This window comes from Pelodiscus sinensis, chromosome 1 (genome assembly GCF_052426305.1).
Source record: "Pelodiscus sinensis isolate ZL-2025 chromosome 1, ASM5242630v1, whole genome shotgun sequence".
Lineage (NCBI taxonomy): Eukaryota > Metazoa > Chordata > Testudines > Trionychidae > Pelodiscus > Pelodiscus sinensis.
Window position 1 is genome coordinate 120,545,764 of NC_143052.1, and position 26,187 is coordinate 120,571,950.

Here is a 26,187-nt window from a genome sequence, read left to right on the forward strand (position 1 = left end):
TCATTTAACTGGTTAATCGATTAAGGGGGGCAAGCAGGGGGACCGCTCCAGCCCAGCTGGAGTGGCCCTCTCCTGCTCGCTACTGGGCTGAAGCACCTCCCCCTCAAGTGTCTCAGTCAGAGTAGCCCCTGTCTGTAAAGCACCCAGGCCCGCTGGAGACAGAGGTTGCACTGGCCAGGACACTGGAGCAGCCTCCTGCCTGCAGCAGGTCAGGACTCCCATCCAGAACAGCACCTGTCTGTAGCACCCTCCAATCCCTCAATCAGATAACCCTTCACATCCCTACTTTACACATGTGCAAAGTGGCTGTAAAATCCTGCTCTAGAGTCATAAGCCTCACACCAGCTGAAGTGGGTACAGAAATCAAGCTCTACAGATAAAAATAACTCCCACCACTGGAGCAGAAAGCAGTCCTTTGTCATCAGTTATAGACATCCTAAATTGCGAGCCTCAAAAAAAGGGCAACACACATGCACATTGCATGTTCCTTCTCTCACTGAAAGCAACAGCTAAAAGCCCTCCCATTGATGCCAACAGGAGTAAATGGGCCACTTAAAAATAGCAACAGTGCCTAATTACACAGTTTTATTCAAAAGTTGCAAGTGTATATGTTGGAGTCGATTTAGCTATAGGGAAAGTTTGAAACGTAAGTCATTTCAAAAGCTGTATATAAAAAAGCAAATAGCTCCTTAAAACAATGGGCATTTACATCCATCATAGCAGCGTCAATCCCTTTATACTTCTATCAGAGGATTATAGCTAGGATAGAATCCTAGCCACTCAATACTTCACCAATTTACACAAACATTGGCCATTTCTCCCTAATTCTGGGGTTTCATAGCAGAGTGCTCTAATTATGTTTCAGCATACTTAAGTATATTTACTAGTACACTATGAATTATTACAAATACAAAATAGGCTAATGTCAAAATAAAGTGGACACAGTAAATTGTGTGATTCACTACCTTTGGTTTTTAAATGTGTGTTCACTTTTTAAAAAATGAGAATCAACAGATCTCATTAGTGAAAATTAGTACTATTCTACTGTAAAATTCAAATGTTAATATTTGACAAACTTAGTCAGAATTAAGGCACAGTATGAATCTATAACCACCTGTATCTAGAGAAATAATCTTTATCTAGAGAAGATACAATGGTACTGTACCTGGATATACAATTTTAAAATGTACATACTATGGCATTAAGTCTCCATTAACTAAAGTAGAAAAAACATATTACAGTCTAATGCAAAGGACTGAAGGATAGGGATGTGATAGTGAACATGATTAAACGGTTAACCGACAACCCTGAGCTCATTGGTTAACCTTCACGGTTACCTGTATCGGAGGCAGAAGTGCAGGGTGGTGGGAAAGGCAGGAGCTAGTACATGCAGGGGGCTAGCTTTTAAAAGCCAGCTCCCCCTCTGCATACCGGCTCCCATGGAGACACTCCTCCCTTCCACGTGTAATTGCACAACTGCTGACAACTCTGGGAGTTGGTGCTCCTGGGGAGTTGGCTTAAAAGCTGTCTTCCAGCAAGCACCAGTCCAACCTCTCCCACTCCCAGTGCTGCTGCCTCTAACAGAAAGGCAGTAGTGTGGGGGAGGGGTGAAGGCGACTCAGTGGGAGCTGTCTGCCACCCCACACACACAGTGCGTAAACGTGTAACGTCTACAAAAAACATATTTGAACATCCCCACTGAAGGACAGTCTCATGGCCAGAGCGCAGGATTGACATCAATACTGCACATGCTGTTTTCCCACAAACTGCACCCATGAACCTGAGCAAGATGGCCACTGAATGCCTCAATTTCCCATCAGTAAAATGTAAGGAATACCATCTTCCTCCCAGAGGAAGTCAATAAAATTTATAGAGTGGTTTAACATCCTCAGAAGAAAGGTGCTAAATGCAAAGCATAACAGAACACTAAAGTGTCCACAAAAAGATTCCTTCTCCTTCCTTTTAAGCTACTGTTAAAATAAATGCATAGAAATTAATCTATAAAAAGCTATATTCAAACAATATTAAGGACTGTATCCCAAAAGAAAGTAAGGAAATTCACTATTAAGGCTGAAATTCATTCTAATATACCTACTGCAGGTATTGCAAAACAGGGTAATTGTACACAGTGTGCATTACAAAACCTGTACACCAGGGGGAGACTAACTATAGCATTTCAGCTTACAATGTTGAGTCCTTTGTTTTGCAGAATAAATAAACAGTTAAGAGAATATTTGCATTATTACTGGTTTTGGTTCTTTTGTAAATTCTCTTTAATTCACCTGTTAGCTGATAATAGGGCACTTTGTATAAAAATTCAGTTCAAAGAATAAATTCAAAATTAACTTGAGGCCTTATTTTAATCTTTCATTTAACCTCAGTCACTTACTTTGGCTAACTAAGATAAGGAACATCATCTCAAAATTCGGGTTGTAGCACTTTGATCCCAAGTCCTATTTTACACAAGACTCCTAGGCTTTGTCTACACTGCGAGTTTTTGCAGAAGAAAATATGCTAATGAGGAACTCATTAGCATAAGTCATTATATCATTAGCATATTTTCTGCCATTTCTTTTTGCGCAAAAAAAGGCAGAGTAGCCGCTTCGTTTTGCACAGAAACCTCATTTTGCGCAAGATCCTTATGCCTGTCCTGGAGAGGCACAAGGATCTTGCACAAAATGGGGTTTTTGTGCAAAATGGAAGCAGCTACACTGCTTCTTTTTGTGCAAAAAGAAATGGCAGAAAATATGCTAATGATATCACAACTTACGTTAATGAGTGTCTCATTAGCATATTTTCTGCTGCAAAAACTCGCTGTGTAGACAAAGCCCTAGAGATAGAAAGTCAGTGACATTAAGCCACTTACTCAGAAGACCTCAAATGTGCTAGCAGAGCTTATAATTAAAAACAAATGCATCTGCACACCCTTTAGTGTGCGTGAAATTTCAGGTTTTATATATGCAACATGGATACACTTGACAACATCACAAAAACAAAATCATATGACGGTACTTAGTCTGACTAACAGAATGCTGCATAAAGGGAGCATGCAACCATTTCCACAAATCACAGTCCCTCTGGCTTTCTTGAAATTTCTCAGAATTCTCTCCCTAGAGTGTGTCTTAAAGGGGCATTAGATGTTGCTGCCTTTTCTTCAGTCACCGTCAGTATATAGTTTTACTTTAGTTAGCTTACAGTGTTATAATGAAACTGACTTAAAAAAAGCATTACAAAAATTCATCTCTAAAGATTTAACACTGGGAAGAATTTGTATATAAATCCAACAATCCATGAAATGATGCAGTGTGGCAGAAATCTGTAAAAAGTATTTATGCAAAATACAACAGTGTATGATAACACAAGAAGAGTGATAGTCACAAAGTGTTTTTGATAGAAAAATAATAAGCAGCAGTCACTTAATTCAGTTCAGCAGTTGGAAAATTCATTTTGTGCTCTATTCGGCTTAAATCATATTTTAAAATTAAAAACGGTCAGTTTGAAAGGTTTCCTACTGGCCATACTCCAGAAGAGAGACAATTTAATTCAGAGTCCTGTGCAGAATCATACATCAGCTTTTATTGTGCATTAATACTAAGAAAATAATATTTAGACATTGTTTAAGACTTAAGGTAGCTTAATAGTTAAGCAACTCTTAATGGTAAAACTCCTTTACTATCAAATGGATTCTACCTCTAAAATTTTGTTTGTTTTTGAAAGAGGGCTTAAATCAACATATATTAAAGAAGGATCTAATTGTAGACTATGCTTCCAACATGGAAGGGGGACACAATTACCATGCAATCATCATTTCTGGCTTGAAAATGTGCACATCTCTGGAGTTGGAGAAAGGTCATAAAACAACTTTGTTTAAAGATGGAAAACAATTACTAAACACCTTAAAAGATTAAGTTCAAACACAGATTCTATGGCTATGTGTACACTGCCACTTTACTGCACTGAAACTGCCTGGCTCAAAGGTTTTTTGGAGCAGGGGGGAAAAAAATTCCCCCCTCCCCCCCATGCAGCAAGTTACAGCACTCTAAAGCGCCACTGTAAACAGGCTCCCAGCGCTGTTAACTACGGAGCTCTCTCCCAGTGCTCCTGCCATGGCCACACTTCCAATTTAAAGAGCTGCTGTGGCTGTGCTTTAATTTTTTAAAAAACTGTAGACAAAGCCTATATTTGCATTTTTATTAAGACCATCACACTCATTTCATTGCCTATCTGATAATCTGGGCATAAAGTTGACCATAAATCAAGCAATCAACTGTTATAGAATGCTACTAACATTTTCAAGTAAGGTCTCCTTTGTAGGTTTTACATTAGATAAAACAATTTGTTCATTTGTCACAGCCAGTCAGATACACATAGCTTTGTCCTGCTTTATAGCGTAACCACAAAGGAATTTTATCCTTCCAGACTGCAACAGCAGTTGGCCACACCAAACCTACACAAGATTGCTAATACAAAACAAGAACGATTTTTTAAAATCCTATTTTTTTTAAAAATGTTCCATGACGACCAAGAAGGGATACATAAACCAGGAGAAGTTCCATGAAATAACAAATATGTCTGGACCAACACTGTTAGGCTTGGTTGGCTGACGAAAACACTTGAAGTGGCATTTAGTTTCTAACAATTCTATTGTGCATTTTCCCCACGTTCTGGAAATCTGCTGAGAGTCTTCAGACTTTGGGGACCTGTGTCCTTGGATCTGCTTAGTTGTTCTGCTATACAATTAAGCTGTCCCGGAACAAATACATTCTTACTGAGAAGACAGTATGTCTCAGCAAAAAAATAAAAACTCAGCAGCGAGTCTCAGCCTGGCTCTACACATTGGTGCTCTCAGAACTTTGGCTGCAGCACTAAAAATACAGGCAGTCCCCAACTTACGCGGATCCGACTTATGTCGGATCCGCACTTACGAACGGGGCTCTCTCACCCCGGAGGTCGAGATGGCGGATTGCTACCTGCGAGCTCCGGGGCGAGAAAGCCCCGTTCGTAAGCTGCTCCCGGTGCCTATGGTCTGCTGGAGACCGTCCCCAGCAGACCACAGGCACCGGGAGCGAAGCCGCAGCAGCGGCGGGTTCCCACGCTTCTGAGGCTTTGCTCTGGCAAAGCCTCAGAAGCGCGGGAATCCGCCACTGCTGCGGCTTCGCTCCCGGTGCCTGTGGTCTGCTGGGAACCGTCCCCAGCAGACCACAGGCACCAGGACTGAAGCCGCAGCCGCGGCGGGGTCCCTCGCCTCTGAGACTTTGCCAGAGCAAAGCCTCAGAGGCGCGGGAACCCGCTGCCGCTGCGGCTCTGCTCCCTGTGTCCCTGGTCTGCTGGGGGGGAGGAGGCGCAGCTAGTGTGCCCCCCCCCCAGCAGACCAGGCTTTTGTTGTGGACCCTGGGGCAGAGCAGCTGGGGCGCTGCCGATTGGTCCTGCAGCGCCGCTCTGGGCACTACTGGACCAACCCGGCAGCACCCCAGCTGCTCTGCCCCAGGTCCTGATTCAGCCGCTGCTGGTCAGTTTCAGCAGTGGCTAAATCAGGACACCTGGGGCAGAGCAGCTGGGGTGCTGCTGGGTTGGTCCAGTAGCGCCAAGGAGCGAGGAGCGGTGCTACTGGAGCAACCCAGCAGCACCCCAGCTGCTCTGCCCCAGGCATCCCCAAGTCAGCCGCTGCTGAAACTGACCAGCGCGCTGACTATAGGAAGCCCGAGGCAGAGTTGCTCTGCCCCAGGCTTCCTGGAATCAGCCGCTGATCAGTTTCAGCAGCAGCTGACTTGGGGTTCTTAAGTTGAATCTGTATGTAAGTCAGAACTGGCGGTCAGTTTCAGCAGCGGCTGAATCTGGACGCCAGTTCCGACTTACATACAGATTCAACTTAAGAACAAACCTACAGTCCCTATCTTGTACGTAACCCGGGAACTGCCTGTAGCTGTGCAGACTGAAACTCACTCGTCCAACCCAGCTTGAAAGACTGAGCCCAAATACCTAACATCGCTATTTTTAGTGCCATAGCTCAAGTCTTTAGATGCAGGCTCTGAAATTCATTGTTGGCGGGGAGAGATCTTTTTCCATGTAGACATACCATAAGGAAGGGGCAGACACTTTAGCAGGGTGGGTTACTTGTGCCATAACTCAGGTAGTCAGTTACTCACATCAGACTTCGTGAATATGTTTTCTCCAGATTGGCCTTCTAAATGCCAAGATTGCTAACATGATTGATCACACCACAAGGGCATATACATGAAATTTATGTCTCAGAGGGGTAGCCAGGTTAGTCGGTAACTGGAAAAATAAATAAACAAACAAACAAACAAGGAATGGTCCTGCACCACCTTAGAGACTAACAAAAACGTAGGTAGTATCATGAGCTTTTGTGAGCACAACCCACAAAACATCTGAAGAAGTGGGTTGTGCCCATGAAAGCTCATGATACTATCTACTTTTTTATTAATCTTTAAGGTGCTGCAGGACCATTCATTGTAAAGTTTTTTCATGAAACTTATGTTTACTTAATGATCACGTTTCTTTGAACTAAGCAGGCATTCTAGGAGCTGCTAAAACCAAATAGTCTTGCAACTTGGGCAACTTATATTCAGACTAGGCATTAGATAGGATGGAACTAGGTATCCAGAAATTTGTCAAAACATTTCTCCTGATCTGGGGGAAAACTACTATGCTGGGAAGTAAGTGAAGAGAGAAAGGATACCCTAGAAGGACTATGGAAATGGATCCAAGAGTCTGTGGAGAATCTCAGTGGGAAAAAGAAAATGAGATTCTAGCAACTCTTTCCCAAGTTAAAAAAAAAAGGTCAACACAGCCCAAAATCTTTACTTAGGGTTGCGGAGGAGGCCTTAGGTATACTTCCAGATACATGAACAAAAGAAAGCTGCTCCTTTCCAATATACCAAAACTAAGCTTATATTTAGGCCATCATCCCCAGAATCTCTTTCCTGTATCCTAATTGCAAAGGAGTGACTACTTTTCCCTAAAGAAAAGGCTTAAAGAAATACAACTGAATGCTTCTTTTAAAAATGGGAGGTAGTCTAACCAGTTTGAAGTTGACAGCTATCATACAGAGCTGGGATAACCTATTGTCCCACATCATGGCTAAATCCATAATGCCCAGCGAGCCAGTAGGAAGGAACAGAAGACATTAGTGGAATATCTGAGGAAGCCATGGGAAACGACATTCAGGCTATTCTCAGCCAACACATCTAAGGCTATGTCTACACTGTAGCTTATGTCAATGGAGGTGGGGGAGGGGGGAATATTTCACTCCCTCCCAAGAGGCATGATTTACACGGACATAAGCACTCATGTGTCTAGCACCATGTCAGCAAAACTTCTGTCTCCCATCGTGATCTGCTAAACTGATGGATGGACTAGAAGAGACTCCTGAAAAAAGGTGAATAAACCCACAAAACCATGTTTTCAATCCTCTTTAAAGACTTTCTTCCCTAGAAGGTGCTGGGGCTCAACCCAGATGCTAAATCATAAGATACTCTCTCTCCTTTCTCTGAATAGTGATCCACCAAAGCATTTATAGAAGTTTGAGAAAGCAAGAGTCTTTGTTTCTTGGCACTATCCTAAGAGACTAATATTGACCCTCAGAGAACTTTCCTCCAAGAGAAGCAGTTCAAAGGCCCCTGATAAGGTTTAGTAGCCAGAAATGGCTCACTGACCCATTCAAATACTTTATAGGTCAGAGGAAAAGGAACTGGGGCTAAGTTCCCTGGAAGCTGAGCATCTTTGTGGCTGCTCAGCTGTTTTCTGAGCCCTGCTCAGAGGTTCACAGCTCTTGCGCAGGCAGGGAGCTTAGCGGACCAGCAGGTACCAGGGCATCCAACTAAGCAGCAGCTAAATAGAGCTACCTGCGTGCTTGAACTGAGGAGCTCCCAGAGCAGGTAACCATGATATAAGGAGGAAATAAGTGACTAGGGGGAAGTGAGTAAGTAATTAATTAATTTGCTTGGGGGAAGGGGTCAGAAGGGAGGGGAGTTTGGAGAGTCCTGTCTGCTCGAGGAGAGAGAGAGAGAGAGGCAGAAACCCAGCAGTCTCTTCAACCCTTCTGGGCTGGGAAGGGGGAAGTAAGGGGCAGACTGCGTGAGGGAAAGAGGAGGGTGGGTGGGTGCTGGCATTGGGGTGAGGTGGAGATGGGGGGAGTTTGTTCTGGTTTTTGGGGGGATGTGTGTGCTGTGTCAACTGCTGGTGTCTGCTAGTTTGAGAAGCAGCATTTTATCTCCATCCCCACCTGGGCTGGGGTGCATATTGCACAGGGGTTGGTTGGTGCTAGCATCTGTGCAGTGAGGTAGAGGCAATGGGAGTTTGTTTGGGGTGTCCTGTCTCACTTGCTACAGTCCTCTGTCTGTCTGGGTTGGAGGCAGGGAGGGGAGAAGTGGGTTGCATAGAGAGGGTGTGCGCCAGCATATTTGCATGATTACATTTTAAACAAAGTTAACATAGGTGTTAATGTAAGATAAGAAAAAGCTTCTTTTAACAATTTTTCTGGAGTGTTGCAGATATCTAAAACTCTGATCTTAATGATTGTTTTAAATCCTGTGTTACTAATTCATACACGGTATATTTTGTATTGTATTAAGGCCAGATCTTTGCTCTCTGATATAGTTCTGGTGACACATACAAGGTGAAAGTTTCAAACCAGGAGAATTTTGATCTGTTTTTACAAAATGGAGCCTACAAATTTTCCAGAGAAACTGTATAAGTCTTAGCGAATACCTTTCCATTATTGGCAAATATTGTATTAGTCACGCTCTCCTAGCAAATACTACTTTGAGTTGACTCAAAGTTGTTTAGCATCTTAAAGCTGAGTTATGTGTACATAATATGCATTTTGGTGTGTTTACTAGCTTGAGTTGTTAGAAAGGATGAGGATACATGTATTAAATACTGGGAGAGATGTCTCCCAGTGCTCCTGCCATGGCATTACAACTGGCACAAGGGAGGAAACAATTCAGATGCATTTCCTGAAGTGATAAAATGAATCATTTCACTTCAGAGTGAGACCTGCATGGACACACTAACTGCTATGTACTAATCCCCATGTAGCTATTACCTCTCTGTTGCAGTAAGCAAAGCATTTAACTTCAGTTTCTATATCTGAAAATGTAGACAGCTGAAGAGATAGGATCACCTAATTGTAAAGCAATTTGAAGACCTACTCTGGCCTTCACTACTCTGGAATCTACAATTTTTTCCTCACAACACTCCCTATAACATTGGAACATATCATGATACCCATTTTACAGACATCAGAAGCACAGCTATTAAGTAGCTTGCCCAAGGTCACTCAGAGTATGGATCTCCTCCTACCTGTTTGTCCAAACATCCCCTTTCCCCTTTCCCCCCCCCCCCCCAACACACACAACTGACCAGAGCAATAGCTGCTATGGTGTTGTTTAAAATATACCCTACTGCTAGGAAACCAAAGCTCAAAACTAAACTAAATGTTAATAAAAGAGAATAGTAGAAATGTATTTTGTACTTATATTATTACATTTGTAATTACTACTCAAAAGTAATAAGATATCTGTTTTACATACAACTGATGATCAGATTTTCTGCCCAAAATTAATTTGCAAAACTTACCCTATTACAAAACTTACCCTGTTACATTACAAGACATTTTTTAATTTTCACGCACCCTGGAGTCTTTTCTTCTTTGCTGATTTTTTTCACTCTGTACTGTCGAATCTCTCGCACCAATGTATAAAAAGCATCCTCCACTCTCTGCATTGTAAAACACAACTCCTTAAAATCTGCTTTATCGACAAAGATGATGTATTGGGACACCCATAGCAGAAAAAACACTGAAAGTATGAGCTTTACGTGAAAAATGTAGGTGTATGGAACACAAGTAATTCTAAGGGCTTTCGTGTTGAGTCTGTAGACAGAACGCAAAAACCTGCCTTTCAGAGGAAGGAAGGAGTACTGTGTCTATTCTGTCAGAGACAGATCCTGTGGCTCCATGTTCTTTAATAGCTGCTCCTGATCTCTATCTTGATTAAAAATAAATATTAAGACTTATTTCCATACCCAGTTTTGCTATAGGCAACACTGGGAATTTATACATTTTTAAAAACATCTTTAGAGAAGTTTGGCTTGACAAATATTATAACTGACATGAACAAGTTAGAGACAGACAAAAATCTAGGAGTAAGATCTGGGTGATGCAAAGCTACTAAGCTTCACTGTACTTAAAGCTCTTCAACATTTTTGTAGGACAATAGAAACTGGACAAAATAGGATATGGACTAAATGGTGGGGTAGGGGACTTATCAACTTTATGTATTGCTAAGATAAAGATCTATATCGTATTAAATTGTGAATGTTTTAATACACTTTGTAGGTACAGTAACTTAATTATTAAGAGGGGAATATGTTTCCATTTAAAAGCGACAAGGAGTCCTGTAGCACCTTATAGACTAACAGATGTACTGGAGCATAAGCTTTCGTGGGTAAAGACCCACTTCGTCAGATGCATGTAGTAGAAATTTCCAGAGGCAGGTATAAATACCTGCCTCTGGAAATTGTACCTGCCTCTGGAAATTTCCACTACATGCATCTGACGAAGTGGGTCTTTGCCCACAAAAGCTTATGCTCCAATACATCTGTTAGTCTATAAGGTGCTACAGGACTCCTTGTCGCTTTTGCAGATCCAGACTAACACGGCTACCTCTCTGATACTTGTTTCCATTTAAGGTACCTCAGCCACCCATTCCACTGGTGTTATCTAGGCAGGCAGATCTACCCCTCTCATTTAGGGCCTTAGCATTCCTTGGTCAGGTGAGCGCACAAGTTACTGTCTAGTCCTTTAAAGTAGCAAGATGTGCCCTCATGTACATCTATCTTTACACAAGAGCTTTATAGCAGGGAAGTGTTATGCTACATATTTCAAGAACAGATGAAAGAAACATCTACTAATATGGACAATACTTAACTCAATTTTTAAAATGTCCAAGATTATTGTTGTTTTTTCCAATTTTGTTTTGTATTTTAAAATGGAACTTAGACACCCAAGATACAAGTACTGATAGCCCTAATTTTACCAGTAGGATGTATTAGGCTGAAATACATAAATATACTCCATTTAAAGTAATTTGACTTGAATTAAATGTTTTGTTTCTAAAATAATGAGTCAACAATGTTCACCACATCAGAATGTGTGTATTATCATTCATAAGTTATTTCTCCAAATCAGAGAAACAGCAAGTTCTGTTACATATTATGTGATGAAAAAGGTTCATGCATTAGCACAAAAAGTGGCTCTAGTCCACAATGACTGGGCCAGATCCATGCAATAGCAACATGGTAATGCAGAGCCTGTAAAGCTAGCCACAGCAGCCAGAAAAGGAATCCCTGTCATGACAGCAATTTTGAGTGGCACAGCTTTATGTTTAGGGCATTGTGAGAATAGGTCATCTCTGCAAGCCATAATAGAAAAATTGAGGAAAAAATAGATATTTAATCAGCTGAAAGACAGAAATGTGTATCAGCAATAGAAAGTAGCCTAGTGACTACTTCAGAGAACTGCAGCTGATTAGCTCTATGCAACATAAAGGCCCACACAAAGATCTACTGAAATCTATGGGACAGTTGCCGTATTAGGGCCCATAATGGGATAAACAAACAGGTAAGTCACCTTTTTGTTTACCTACTCTTGGAGCCAATATTTTGGGTCAGCTCCAAGGATCTGCTTTCCATAAATAGGTTTAACTTGAGTTATGAAGAACTCAGTACATAAATTTCTCTCACCTTCAATCTACTTTGGCTAATGCGCAGTCTGCCTCTATAATTTTTATAATTACATTTTTTACAACCTTTACATAAAGAATCCAATTTTAAAGCAAGAATTATTAAATTGTCTGAAAGCATATCTATGCACTGTGCAACTGAGATCAGCAGAGAATTCCAAGGGAAAACAACAAATTACATAAGCTTTATTGATATTGCTATTAATTCTACTATATATGTTGCCATAGGAGATCATACTTAGAATTAATCATTCAAAAGTCAGAGTTAGCTATCTGAAGATTTCTCTAAACAACAGTCATCTGATCCTGAGGATTAAACACATTTTGGTTGTGGATAAATAAAACTAATTAAATTCAAGAAATAAACACGTTCTTAAGAAGAGAGGGAACTTAACTTCATATCTACAATACGGATGGCCTGAAAATTCCTATATTTAAAATCTAGCTGTTTCTAGAAGGACATTTACAAAAAAACGTAAACCCAGTAAAGCTCATATTTTCATGTTTTCCTGGGAAGTGGGGGGGAATCTTATTCATATAGAGAGAATAAACAGTGATCAGCTGTAGTGTGCCAGAGCAGATGCTGGACAGAAATCAAGATCCTTGGGGTTTACTGTTTCACAGAAGAAACGTGAAATTTGATTCTGTAGCTGTGATATCAGAAATCAGACAATGTGCCTTAATTTGAATTCATAATGCTAACATCCCCATCACCAATGACAGGAGATGTGATTTTGCATTAGCGATGCAGAGAAATAGACACAGAGAAAAGAAGTTGCTACTACCACCACCACAAATGTAATATTAGGACGCCAGTTAACAGGAGTCATACTAGAAAACATCTTTTAACAAGAGATAGTTGCCAGTTTAGATAGCGTGAAAATCTGCACAACAGAATATTTTACAAAGTCAGTCACCACAGTGATATTTTTTAAAAAAGCAATAATTATACTGGTTGAACCTCTAGTCCAGCATCCTTGGGACCTGTCCAGTGCCGAATCAGAGAATTAGCTGAACCATGGGAGGTCAATATTGTCTAGCAGCATTACCAACACTTCCACTGCTTTATGGGCTCTTAGAAGACATTTAGGGGTGAATTAGAACTAAGTAACAGCAGAGAACACTGAGAGCCAGGACTGATGGCTTAAACAAACTTTATGGGACCATGGAAAACTTGGCCACACTCATGATAAGTGGACTTCTGGCCTATCAAAATCATGTTAGACCACAAATGTTGCCAGACCAGAGACTGCCTGACTAGAGTGGTCCAAACTGTGCTTAAAAAAAAACCACACCACTTTGAATTACAATTCCTTGTTTAAAAGTCTCATAAGGGTAGCTATGTTAGTCTGCAACTAAAAACAATGGTCTTGTAGCACATTAGAGTATAGATATAGATAAAGTGAGCTTTCGTGGGCACAACCTACTTCTTTAGGCCCACTTTATCAAGTTAAATTGATTCTAATTCAAAGTCACAGTGGCACCATCAGAAACTAAAAATAGCCTTTCAGTGTGTAACTTTCCTTTAAGCAATTATAAAATTAAATATATGCTGTTTAATGATGAAGTTGATATATCTATAGGCTGTGTCTAGACTGGCAAGTTTTTCCAGAAAATCAGCTGCTTTTCTGGAAAAACTTGCCAGCTGTCTACACTTGCTGCTTGAATTTCCGGAAAAGCACTGACGATCTCATGTAAGATTGTCAGTGCTTTTCCGGAAATACTGTGCTGCTCCCGTTCGGGCAAAAGTCTTTTTCCAAAAGACTTTTGCGCAAAAGGGCCAGTGTAGACAGCACAGTACTGTTTTCCACAAAAAAGCCCTGATCGTGAAAATGGCGATTGGGGCTTTTTTGCGGAAAAGCGCGTCTAGATTGGCCACGGACGCTTTTCCGCAAAAAGTGCTTTTGCGGAAAAGCTTCCTGCAAATCTAGGCGCTCTTTTCCGAAAATGCTTTTAACGGAAAAGTTTTCCATTAAAAGCATTTCCAGAAAATCATGCCAGTCTAGACGTAGCCATAGGGTACTGGTACTTTAAATATGTGAAAGGCCCATGATATGATAGACATTGCAGCATGGTGTTTTCAAGATGCTGTTGAAGACTCCTTGTACATAGCCAGATGGCTAGTTTAAAATGTGACTATTTACAAAAATAAAAGACTATCTGAGCATAAGCCAGAATGCCTATGACACATTCACAGACTGCCCATTTGCAAATAAGGCTTAAAAAGAACATATAGTGCAATTTAAAAAATAAAAAATTGGTTTTTTATTCAAAATGGAAATTAACAAGCTATATTTAGGCCTTCACTTATTAATCATTTAGCTAAACAAAAAAAATAAACCATACATGCTTGCTGTAAGTTTTAAAGAAAGTAAAATCACTGAATTGGTGGAAATCATTGGCTAAACACTTTGAATCAGAGTTCACTGAAGAGGTAAATCAGCTTCTGACAGCAATATCCTCTTTTGCAGAAGTAGACTATTTTCATCATGTTAGTTTATTCAGTTCAATTATCGTTTCATTCAAAGTTTTAAAAAATCAATTTGGAGTTGAAAAGCAACAAACAAAGCTTGTTTTCTCTATTCCAGTGTATGAATAACAACAATGTATAAGATGAGCACTACAAATTCTAAAAATCTTGAAGGATATGGCTGAAAACAATCTGTTCAATTCATTAGCTACTGATAAATACCTCCTTTGTTTAATAAATCAATTTTAAATGCAAAATACTTTCATAAAAAGTTTATGTAGCCAGCACACTCAAGGTTGAATTACATTTTTTAATGTCCATCCAAGACGACCTTGACAAATCACAAGTAAAAAATTAACCATTCACCATATTCCAATAGAATATAAATATGATTATTTAAGCAGTTATATAGTTAACCTAATACATTGTTACACTGTCTTCCTTGTTAACAAAAGGAAAATTTAATTTTAAGGCTATATGTAGTTATAAATCTACATGTTTTAATGATTACCAACAGATGACCATCAACCTTTCTTTAGAAAAATAACCTAAAAGTACAAATGCAAAACAAGATTAAAATCAATTATTTAGTTTCCTGCTTGATTATTTAAATCATGGTTAAAACAGCTGATTTGAATCACCAATTAAAATCACTCACCCTACAAGCTGAACACCCAGACTGCCACAAGAGATTAGACTTAGAATTAATCATTCAAAAGTCAGTTAGCTGTTGTTCAGAGAATTCTTCAGATAGCTATCTGATCCTGAGAATTAAACACACTGTCCTTTGTTTATGGATTAATAAAACAGATTAAGTTCAAGAAATAAAATCTACCCTCTTCAAAGGGGCAGCACAACGCTGATCCCTAGTAGGGAAGTTAAAGACTAATGGATCCCTCCCCCCCTTTGCTACCTCTATGGGGTAGAGGCAGCAAAGGGGAAGAGTGGAGGGGAAAGGTACTTTAAAGTAGCAGCACCACACAGCCAACTATTTTAAGCCAAAATAGTTGAAGCTGGCATGTTACAAGCAACTGAAAAACAGGGCCTTAAGGGAAGCATGAGACAACCTTAATAGGTCATGCTACCAGTCCCACACAAGAAAATAATGGCTGCATACTATACATAATGGATGTTAAGTTGTGGTTATGTGACTAATTGTATAGTTGATATAATCTGTATATACTACACGATTAGTCGATAAGGACCGCTTTGCAAAGCCGCAGGGGGGATAGTTCCAGAAGCCAGTTTGAGTCAGGACTGAGCAGTCCCAGCTCGTGCTGGCTCCAGGAGCCACCCGGGCTACAGCTCTGCATTTTGAATGTAATAAGAGCTGCCAGACTCTTACTACATTTAAAACGCAGAGCTGCAGCGTCCTGGACCAGCACAAGCCAAGATTGCTCGGTCCCGACTCGCACTAAGTCCAGCAGCCCCCACTCACAGAAGCCAGCTCTGTCCAATGCAAACAGGGGCTGCTGCTGGAGCAGCCCTTGGCCGCGGCCAGTCCTGGTCACCATGAACAGAGGCTGCTCCAGCACCAGCTGCTTGGTGGCAGCAGCCCCTGTCCACAGGAGGGCCCAGCTCCCTATTGGGACCCCCGCAGGCAGGAGCTGCTGCTGGAGCAGCCTCAGCTCGCCGCAGGCAGAGGCTGCTTCTCAGCAGCCTCCCCATCTCCTGCTGCTGCCTCTGAGGCAGCAGGGGGGTATGTGTGTATGTGTGAGGGCAGGTGGGACCACAGAGCCAGAGCTGGGGGGAACCGGCTTTTAGAAGCAATAAGTGGGATGGGGAGAAAGTGAGTAGTTGATACTCCAATGATCAACTACTCAATAAGCTTTTGCTTATCAGGTAGTCGACTAGCCAACTACTCACTAACATCCCTACTATACATAAATAAGGTACCATTATTTTATGTTGGTCTTTGGAATAGTACCTGCACATGGCAGGCTGCTTCAAGTAACAATATTTAAGTTTTTAAATTTCTACAGCCCTAATTTAACAATGAGAACTGCAAAGGCAGAGTCCTGTAAATGGAGTACCACTTACTTCACCAGAACTCCCTCTTAAGCAGGGGTTCATCCATTTGGGATTTAAGTGTTCATACAACACTTAAAAATAGAAAATTAGTAGTCAGTCATTTATAATGACTCTTCACTAAAACACATTTTCAAGATGTCTAAATATGCATTCTCCAAAATTAATCAAGCTTTTTATAGCAAGTGTTACATTTCAAGAAATTCCACAAATACATCCCCGTTCCCACTCTCTTTTTAGAGTAAGACTGTTATGGAAGTCTGAAGAAGAAATTAAGTATCAAATAAGGAAAACCTACAACTCTTGTTTCAAACACATTTTGGGCTCAGTCCTACAGTTTGTCTTTATGTACCTCCTATAACAGGTAAACAAGTACAACACTTGCAAAATCTTAAAAATTATCCCTTGTTTAAAGAAATACAACTTATTTTTATCTCACAGAGTTTCATCCTCATATGCCAAGGCTGAATTGATTCTACAGGCTAAGTCATACACAGAGAACTAAGTATAGGGGGCAAGAACCTCTAGAATTTGTTCCTTTATACTTATGGAAGAAAAAGGTATACAGAATATGTGACAAAGTAATACAGTCTCTCTCACAGAACATAACACTGCTTTGCAGATAGTATTCTAGGCATTCATGCATTTTATGGATAAATACTGCTAACCCTACTGTTATTTATGGATATCAGATTTACTTGATGGAAAAGGCCAATTTTTTTAATTATGGTCCACGGACGGACCATAAATTATGGAGTCAATCCACTGAAGAAATCCCACTGATTTTAATGCAAAGTTGGCAGAAAATAGTAGAATGTAACCTTTATGCAGTAACCAAATTTTTTGTAAAGCACCTTATCACATTCAATATCACTCTGAAAAAAATGTGTACACCTTTACAACCTTTTCTGCTCTTCCCCACCTTCTTTTCAAAATCTCTCTCCTGCTCTGTCTTTGGCCTTCTTTATGTAGTATAAGTACTGATTTAAACTCAAGTGGCACCAAAAACTGAATTAGGAAATGAATGCAAGTCCCTGGTATGGACAGTGTTATATCACCACTAAGGTTTATACCTGCATCTGCAACAAAAACTGTTTAGGATTAGAGATGTTAACTATCGGGTATTTGTGTAAACGTGTAGCCACTGGAAATTTTAGTGGTTACACATTTACATGCGTGGGGGGGGGGGAGCGGAGCAGGTCCACAGAAGCCAGTACTTGTGAGGAGCCAGCTTAAAAGCCAGTTCCCCGAGCATTGGCTCACACCTGCCTCCACCTCTGCTACCTCTGATAAAGAGGCAGCAGCATGAGGGGCAGGCAGCTCCCCGAGAGCCAATATGCACAGGGAGCCGGCTTGAAAGCCACTTCCCACATGTACCAGCTCTCACTTGCCTCCCACCCCCCCACACTGCTGCCTCTGTATCAGAGGCAGCAACACAGAGGATGGGAGGGCAGGTCCCGCCTGCCCCTTTCTCCATGCTGCTGCCTCTGTGGGAAGCAGCAATGGGGGGGCAGACATCTCCGCAGAGCCTGCTCCCTGCACATATCAATCAGCTCCAACCTCCCCACCCCTTGCTGCCTCAGATACAGAAACTGCAAGTGGAGGAGTGCATGTAGTTGATAGGATTGGTTAATCATGTAATGGACTACATATTGATATCCCTGTTAGGGATAAGTCTTTTGTCTCTCCCCTCTCTTCTCTACTGCATTTTTTTTCCCTTCAGAAAATGCCTAGCTATCCATGGGCTTCCTACTCACTCTTTTCCTACATTTTATCTGCTAAAATAGTCAGCAATTAAATAGTTAATACTGAAGTATCATCATTGACCTTTAGAGCAAATGAACCAATGAGATGGGGGAGGGAGGTTTCTACTTCATTGTTTCCAGTTTTATGCAGTCTCTAAAAGACCTCACTGCATAACTGTACATGTCTGAAAGGTAGTCTTTGTAATCATGAGGACAAAAAAATTATGATAAACGAAAGCTTAACTTCTACACGGTCTGAATATTTCATGTAGGCTAGATGTGACCCAGACAACCCTAATTTTAATTTTAAAAGGGGTTTTGGTTTTTTTAAGAGGAAGACAGACAGACAGACAGACAGACAGACAGAGACACACACAATCTTTAATTTTACTAAGAGAATGTTTTTCCTTCAATTCCTTTGGACAATATTTTGTGTTTGAAATCACATCACTGTGGTTTCAAAACAGGGTACTTGCTCTATAACGATATTGTTGATTTACCAAAAAAAAAATTAAAACCCCTAATGTTCAATCCCTACAGGTAAGATATTAAGAGTGACTAGTTATTTGGGGCCCTAAATGTCTGAGTTTTAAATTTAAGACACCTTTAAAGAGGCCTTATTTCCTTTAGGGTGTGTGTTCAGCATTTTCTGGAAAGAGAACCTGATTTTTTTTTAAAATCTCAAGTCCATACCCAAAATTTAGGCACCCAAAATCACTAATATCTGACCAAGATTTTCAAATGTGACAACGGACAAGCAATTTCAAATGTGTTTAACCAGGCTGGTATTCTGCCATTTAGTCTGAATATTGGGCATTAGAACTTTAAGTCTCTTATCAAGGGTTAAAAAAAAATAAAAAACTAAACAGATTTCTGATAATTCTTGAACTAAATTTTAAGCAATGATAAAATTTCACAGACTTTTGAATGGTGATTGAGGAAGCAATTTTGTATCTGGTAAGCATGAAAAGAAAATTGGGTAAGCACGAAAAGAAATCAAAGGCCAGGTGCATTAATTATGTTTCTGATTTGAAATGCATTCCTAAGAAGTCATTTCAAACGTGTTAGCAACAGGTTCATTAAAAGCTGTCTTGGACAGAAAAGTGAGGTGAATTTCTATAACAAAGATCATTGTTTAAGAAAGTAAAACAAAAAATTACAATACTAAATTATAGTACAGAATTTAGAGTTTTCTTGCTGTTTATTTCCATATTGTCCCATTTTTATCTTCCTTAGTGTCTTGTTAATGATACACAGGTAGGACCTCCCAGACAAGAACATTGTAACATCTATATTTATTCAGCCAGGCTGTATGCCATTTGGCTTACTTAACACACTTCTTCTAGTTTATCCTCTAGCCCTCAAGTTTTACAATTTTGAAATCTTCCTTGATATAGGTGTATGCTCCAAATATTATTGCATATCCAATTTAGAACTCCTTTGAATTTTCTCCTTAGTGAATTTTTACTTTCTATTTTACTTAGTCCATTAGTTTAAAGATGGTCAGAAAACTGATAAAAGTGACAAAATAGCATAATTTGCATTAATCCAGATATTCCGTGGCCATGTAAAATGCATAATTTATACATGAATTTTCAAAGGAGTTCTACCCACCGGTGTAGGGATGAATCTACCACATGGGCAGCACGCAACAGTTCCCTTTGAGATACAAGCCCTATTCTGATTCTAAGTATCAATTACACTTTTTTGCTCAACAAAATTTAAGAACTCAGAACTTTGTTAATTGACTGCTGAACACTTTCACTAAGAAAGTAATTCACATCTTTCTCACTCTTTTCTAGTGAAACACACTCTCAAACTATTAAAACATCAAATAAAGTTTAGAAGAAATATGCTATTGTTTAGTAGCTGAATGCAACAGAGGGCCCAGGTCTTTGAGTCTGAATTACTGAAATGCTTCATTGTTCACTGTATGATTATTAGTTGTCTGGGAGCCCACAGAATGGTGAAACATCACACATTTTATTCTAGAGAAACATGCATTAACACCAATATTTGGAAGTTGGCGGAGTTTTGAATGTTCTGCTACTGTACAAATTTAAGCAGGAATTCTGCTTGTGTATTTTTATTTTGAACTTTACCTGTCTTGTTTTTGCTGATGTTTCAATGAAAGGAATTCCATAACTTCGTGCTAAGTCCTGAGCTTGTTTTGTATCTACTGTTCGGGAAGGTAAATCACATTTGTTTCCTACTAGCACCATGGGGACGTCTTCAGAATCTTTAACTCTTTTTATTTGTTCCCTAAAATAAAATGGAGAGATTTCATTTCAATACTGTTAGTAGTGTTAATACAATAGAATTTTAAGGAGGAGACAAAATGAAGTTAGACATTTCTAGTCTTGCCAAATGGTCTAACACCCCATTGTAGTTTCCTTTAATTTTGTTGTGTAACATTATTTGAAACTTTTCATAATTGTTAAGCCAGGTAATACTACTGTCTTTTCCCCCCAGATATAGCATTTCACTTCAAAAGCAGAGCATGCATATTAGTCACGTAGGTGTCACTGATAGCCGTGGGATGCCCAGAGCTAAAATTACATGAGTCTTGATTCCATTTACTTTACAGTTGCTTTACATGTATGCCCACTTTAATGTCCTTTCACACAGCCAGAGCAGAAAAAAGGGCCTTTGTGTGAATGAGACACAGGTTCACATAGGGCACCTCTACACTGCACACTTATCTCAGAATAAGCTATTTCGGAGGAAATACTCCAAAATGGCTTATTTTGAAATAGTGAATCTACACAGCAAATGCCGATCGAAATAGCTCTATTTCAAAATACAGCATCCACACTCATTGGATGCTGAATTGCATTTAAGGCCACCACAAAACACTTCAGGATGCATACCAAGATAGCACTCTCTTAACTGGAGCTGCAGCCTGAGGCTCAAGGTTAAAGGGATCCCCCTGTACAGCTGTGGCCCTTCATCTTTGCCTACCTCCCTGAACAGCAGCAAAGGCTTTTCTCTGCCTGCTATAGTTGCCCTTGCGGACACCTCAGCACTCCTACCATGGAGCCAACCTGCCTCCGAGTAGTTGATGGCTCTTATATGTCTTGGTGCACCCCCTGGTGCAGATTCTGCGGGCTGCCTTCCTGTCTCTGCAGGAACAGGACCCCCAGCTCCATGTGAAGCAATTCTTCACCTCTCTCCAGGCGCTGCTCATGCAGCTCAATCCCATCCTCCCTCCCCTGCACATTGTGCACCACAGCTTCTGGCAACCAGCAACCAGCTCTGACTGGTGGGACTGGATCGTCCTGGAGGGGTGGGATGACCAGCAGTGGCGCCTGAATTTCCGTATGCGAAAGGACACCTTTCTGGAGCTGTGTGATCAGAGGGCAGGGGCAAGCCAGCGATGGGACATCCATATGAGACCCGCCATCCTCCTCCAGAAGCAGGTAGTCATTGCTATTTGGAAGCTTGCCATGCCAGACAGCCCCCAATCCATCAGGAACCAGGTCAGTGTGGAGAGATTGACCACCAGGGCTGTGGTCATGCAGGTAAGGTGCACTCGTGCTATTGTCCCAGGAGGGTGCTGATCTGCTGGAGTGAGGTTCCCTGCACAAGAGGGGGTAAGTGGTGGAGGCCCCTTCCCCAGGAGATTTTTCAGTCCCTCCTTCACAAAGCCCTGCCAGGGGATGGGGCAAGTCAGGATTGCTCCTTATGTGTAGGGGGAGGAGAGTTGGGCTTGGGGACTTCCCAAGGGCCTTGGCAACCCTGTGATTCTGTTTGTCTCCTTCTACAGGTGGTGAGGGCCAGCAACACTGTTCTACTGTGCAGACATCAACCTGGGAGACATGGACCCCATCATCACCAGATTTGATGCCATGGGCTTCCCCAAATGTGGGGGGGCTATTGATAGCACCCACCATCTGGGCCCCCAACCACTGGCCCTGTGAGTACATTAACCAGAAGGGGTACTTCTTAATGGTCCAGCAGGGCCTCATTGACCATCATGGCCAGTTCATAGCCATCTACATCGGGTGGTTGGGGAAGGCAGCTGATGCACGTGTCCTTCGAAACTCAGCAGCTTCCAGAAGCTGTGCGCCGGCACCTTTTTCCCTGACCGCACCATCGGGGTCACAGACATTGACATGCTGATCTGTGTTGTAGGAGATGCAGCCTACCCTCTGTTCCCCTGGCTAATGACACCCTAAACTGGACTCCTTGACCCCACCAAGAAATAATTTAACACCAGGCTCAGCAGCAACCGTATTGTTTTGGAGGGTGCCTTTGGATATATTAAGGGGAGGTTCCCTTGCCTCCTCACCTGGCTGGAACTTGGTGAGCATAACCACCAGGTAGTGGCGATGTGTTGTGTCCTTCACAATATTTCTGAAAGCAAAGGGGAGACCTTCCTGACAGGGTGGGGGACAGAGGCTGACTGGATCGGCAGGGCCTTTGAGCAGCTGCACACGACAGCTATCCAGCAAGCTCATCAAGGAGATGCATATCTGTGAGGCCCTGAGGAAGAGTTTCACATAAAGACCACAGTGACACTCTCCCCTGTGCCTCTCCACAAAGGGCCTGTGCATTGTTCCTCTTTGCCTTTCCTCCCACACCCCTTCCCTCCCCTGCACAAAGTATACTCCTGGTTTGGAAACAAACTTTTTTTTTTTTTTTAAAACCAGGGGTTAATGTAACTGAGGAGGGACTGGGGAAAGAAGGGAAGTGAAAGGGGGAGGGGAGGGAGGAGAGACTCAGGACTGGGAATGGCGCCTGCATCAGGTGGTTCAACCGCCTTGTGGGCGGAGCCGGAAGCACAGGAGCCACCACCAGGTGGTCGATGATTGCATGAAAGGCCGTGCAGATGGATCAGCCCTGCTGCAGCAGCTCCCACCAGGTGTCACGGCGTGGAGGTGTCACGGCACAGCTGGAGGTCCTCTTCATGTCTTCCATCCTGCCAGTTCATGGAGCACTACAGGGCTCACAGGGCAGCAATATGCTCTCTCTCAAGGTCCTCGTGGGCTCTCCTGTGCCAGCGGGTCACACGGGATTGGGAGGATCACATAGGAGGTGTTCACCACTCCCCTATCGCAGTTGGTCCAACTGCGGAGAGCATAGCAAAGGGCAGTCATCCCAGGAGATGCTGTGCATGAAGCCTAGCCCCTATCTTAGAGACAAGATTGAAAGGTCTCAGGTCAAATGAAGTCGATGTGCTTCGAGCAAGGCCATCTGCAGCCAAGACAGTGGGCCCTTTGCTGCAGAGACACAGATGTGCCAGGGGGAGCCTCATTACCTCTTTGCCCCAGGGACAAACAGGTGTTGGAAGGTGCCGGCCAGACTGGGAGCCTGCAGGAGGGAGGGTAGGTCACGGGGCGGCTGGACGTCCCTCTGTGCTATGCACACGCTAGGTCCAGCAGTGGCTGCATCCCACAGAGCAAGGACTCATCTCTCTGGCTGATGGAGGAGAGGGGGGCAGGGTGTTGGGGAGAGGTATGTGTGAGCAGCAGACCTCCTGCACCTCGCCATGCTGCCCCAAGAGTACAGGGAAGCCTGTGTGCCATGTGTGGCACTCCTGAGTTTGTATGTCTCCATGTCCCCAGTCTCCTTCTACTAGTGGCTCGTGGTAGAAGGGTGTCCCACCCCAGTGTTGGGAGTGAGGCAGGCCTCTCCACACACCCTGTGAGCCAGAGCACCAGGATCCTCTGTTGCTGCCTCCCGGAGATGTGCACCCCCGACTGGCACTTCATGTGCACAGGCTGCTGCACGATCCCCAGGCCAAGAAGGCTGAGCGAGGAGCACTCAGCAGCCCCTCGCAGCCCATCATCTCCACCCTGTGTGTATCTAGGGAAAGTAATGGCACTCACCTGAGGGGCCTTCCACGACTTTAGATGATGCCTGGGAGATATCCTGAGTGGAGAGGTACTAGCTTAAGGGCGAGCATGACCTCCTGGCCGGCAGGCATCAAGCCAGTGCTGGCCTTGTCCAGCTCCTCCTCCTCACCAGCTCTAGCCCCAGGAAGGGTGACAAAAGGCATCTCCAGCCCTCAGTCCACAATGAGGGGTGGCTCAGGGCTGTCAGGAGCTGCTGTGTGCCATACACTGCTTCCTCTGAGGCTTCAGTTTTAAGGGCTGCAGGGGAAGTGAAGCTACAGCACTGATGAGTATGGACAGAGTGACCAGCAGGGCACCTGTGGGATTTCCCGGAGCCATCTTATTTTGAAATAACTCCAGCTGCCCTGTTTACACACACCTTAGTCTGAAATAGCTATTTTGGAAGAGGCCTTATTCCTTGTACAAATGAGGGTTATAGAATCCGGAATAAAATGTCCATTATTTAGATATTATTTCAAAGTAACAGGCTTGCTTTGTAGATGATCACGTAGTTATTTCAGAATAAGGTCCATTATTCCAGAATAACGTTGCTGTGTAGATGTGCCCATAGTGTTCTTGATTTATTCTCTTTTAGTCTCAGGGGAAGAGAGGGAGTACTTTAAAGTGGCAGCACTGCTTGAAGCTTGGTGCCATGCCCCGGGCTCCATGTGATGCTACCGCTTTGAAACGCCATGGGGAGCCCGGCATCAGGCTCTTTACGGTGTTTCAAAATGGCAGAGCCACATGGAGTGTGGAGTCAGCAGGAGAGTCCCCAGCTGACCCTGGACTCCACGCGGTACTTTTGCCTTTGAAGTGTAGCAACAGCCCTAAGGCTGTTGTTACACTTCAAAGGCTGAGGCGCCCCATCGACTAATTGAGTAGTCAATGCAAAATGCACTGACTATTCGATTAGGCAATATTTAGCAACCTTAAAATAGATGCCATGTATTAAAATCAGTATTGCTAACATCTGGGGGAGATTTTAAGACTTGCATCTCTAAATCACTGGTTTACTTCTGAGACTTTCTTTGGTAAGTGGATCTTGCTTTCAGATACTTGTTAGAATGCATCTTTCAAATGCTGAACTAAAACTATTTGCCAAGACAATGATGTTGCTGAAAAAAATCTCAACAGATAATGCCAATCACTAATTTAATTTGTGTTCTCATCCCTGACAGTCTGGAAGTTCACTGCTTAATTAACATAGATATGGTTTCCTATCTTACTAGATATTTCGTTCTGTGAACCTTCAATCTCAGTTCTCAAGCTCATTCACTGATGTGCGATCATAACATACTAATGCCAGAACCAAACCTTGAATGTTCTTTGGGGAGAATTTGCATAACAAGAAGCCTTCTTATATAATTACAGTTGTGCTCCCGGCATTATATATGTAGGAAGAAATTAAAAACCCAACTGTAGAACCCAAAATACAGGAAGCAGGACAAAAATAACACTATGTTCATTACACTTAAAAATAACAGTAAGTTTTGCTATAACCACACAGGAAATCCATTTTTACAGGTTTGATGATCATGTGTATGGAAGATTTTTTTTTAAGTAATAATATAATCACTATTGCCCTGGATTGGTTTTCTCTCTCATCTTGTTCAACATGTGAGACAGCTGTGAAGGTTAGCAAGGAAACATTGGGAGCAATTTTGTACAAACATGCATCTCAGATGAACTGGGGTTGCTACAATGTAATATTGACAAGGAACACATCATTGGGAGAAGTTGCCAGCACCTACAATGTGCTGTTCCCTTGTAAGAGGGTGTTAAGTGTGCAACAGATGCTGGGTTGCTCAGGAAGCAGCTATGGCCGAATGCTATCTTTTGTATATGTCTTGCCTCCGCTCTACCCTACCCCCATGAGTGCTTGCTAGTACACAAACCACAAGATTAGGTTGCTTAATGCACTGTACATGGTACTAAATGGAAACAATTCTTAAGATGAAGCTGGTACAAGTAGTGAACTTAGACTTCCATGGCTGTGTTTTATATTAGGAGCACATCACTCTAAAGCTCTGACATCTGCATTGGCGTCCAACATCATCATCTTGAATTCAAACTTGGATCATGTTAATTTATTAAGTCGTGAAAGCTTTGATACTGCCACTCTGATGCCAAACTCCCAAAGTTAAGATCAATGGAAGATGAAGAAGGCATTAGAGCTGAAGATCCTCACTATAAATGGGAGGAGTCTTTCGCAGCTGAACTCCCCAGCTGACTCCAGGCTCCACACGGCGCTGCCACTTTGAAACACCACAGGGAGCCCGGCGTCGTGCCCAGCGTATCATAGAGGCAGCACTGCACAGAGCTCGGGGTTAGTGGAGGAGTCC

General features: G+C 42.3%; 1 protein-coding gene across 11 annotated transcripts in view; it reads right to left on the minus strand.

The window, feature by feature from the left end:
* Positions 1-26,187, minus strand: part of KRAS (KRas proto-oncogene, GTPase) — a 96,625-nt gene that overhangs the window by 4,786 nt on the left and 65,652 nt on the right. For 6 of the 11 annotated variants that reach the window (XM_006127666.5, XM_089769764.1, XM_075898628.2 and 3 more), the window contains exon 4: positions 20,111-20,270. In XM_006127666.5, the coding sequence (XP_006127728.1) occupies positions 20,111-20,270 (160 nt within the window). Of the gene's footprint in view, positions 1-9,421; positions 9,423-9,617; positions 9,742-20,110; positions 20,271-26,187 lie in introns of all 11 variants that reach the window. The other 5 variants (XR_012896020.2, XR_012896019.2, XM_075898640.2 and 2 more) reach the window with 3 other exon arrangements.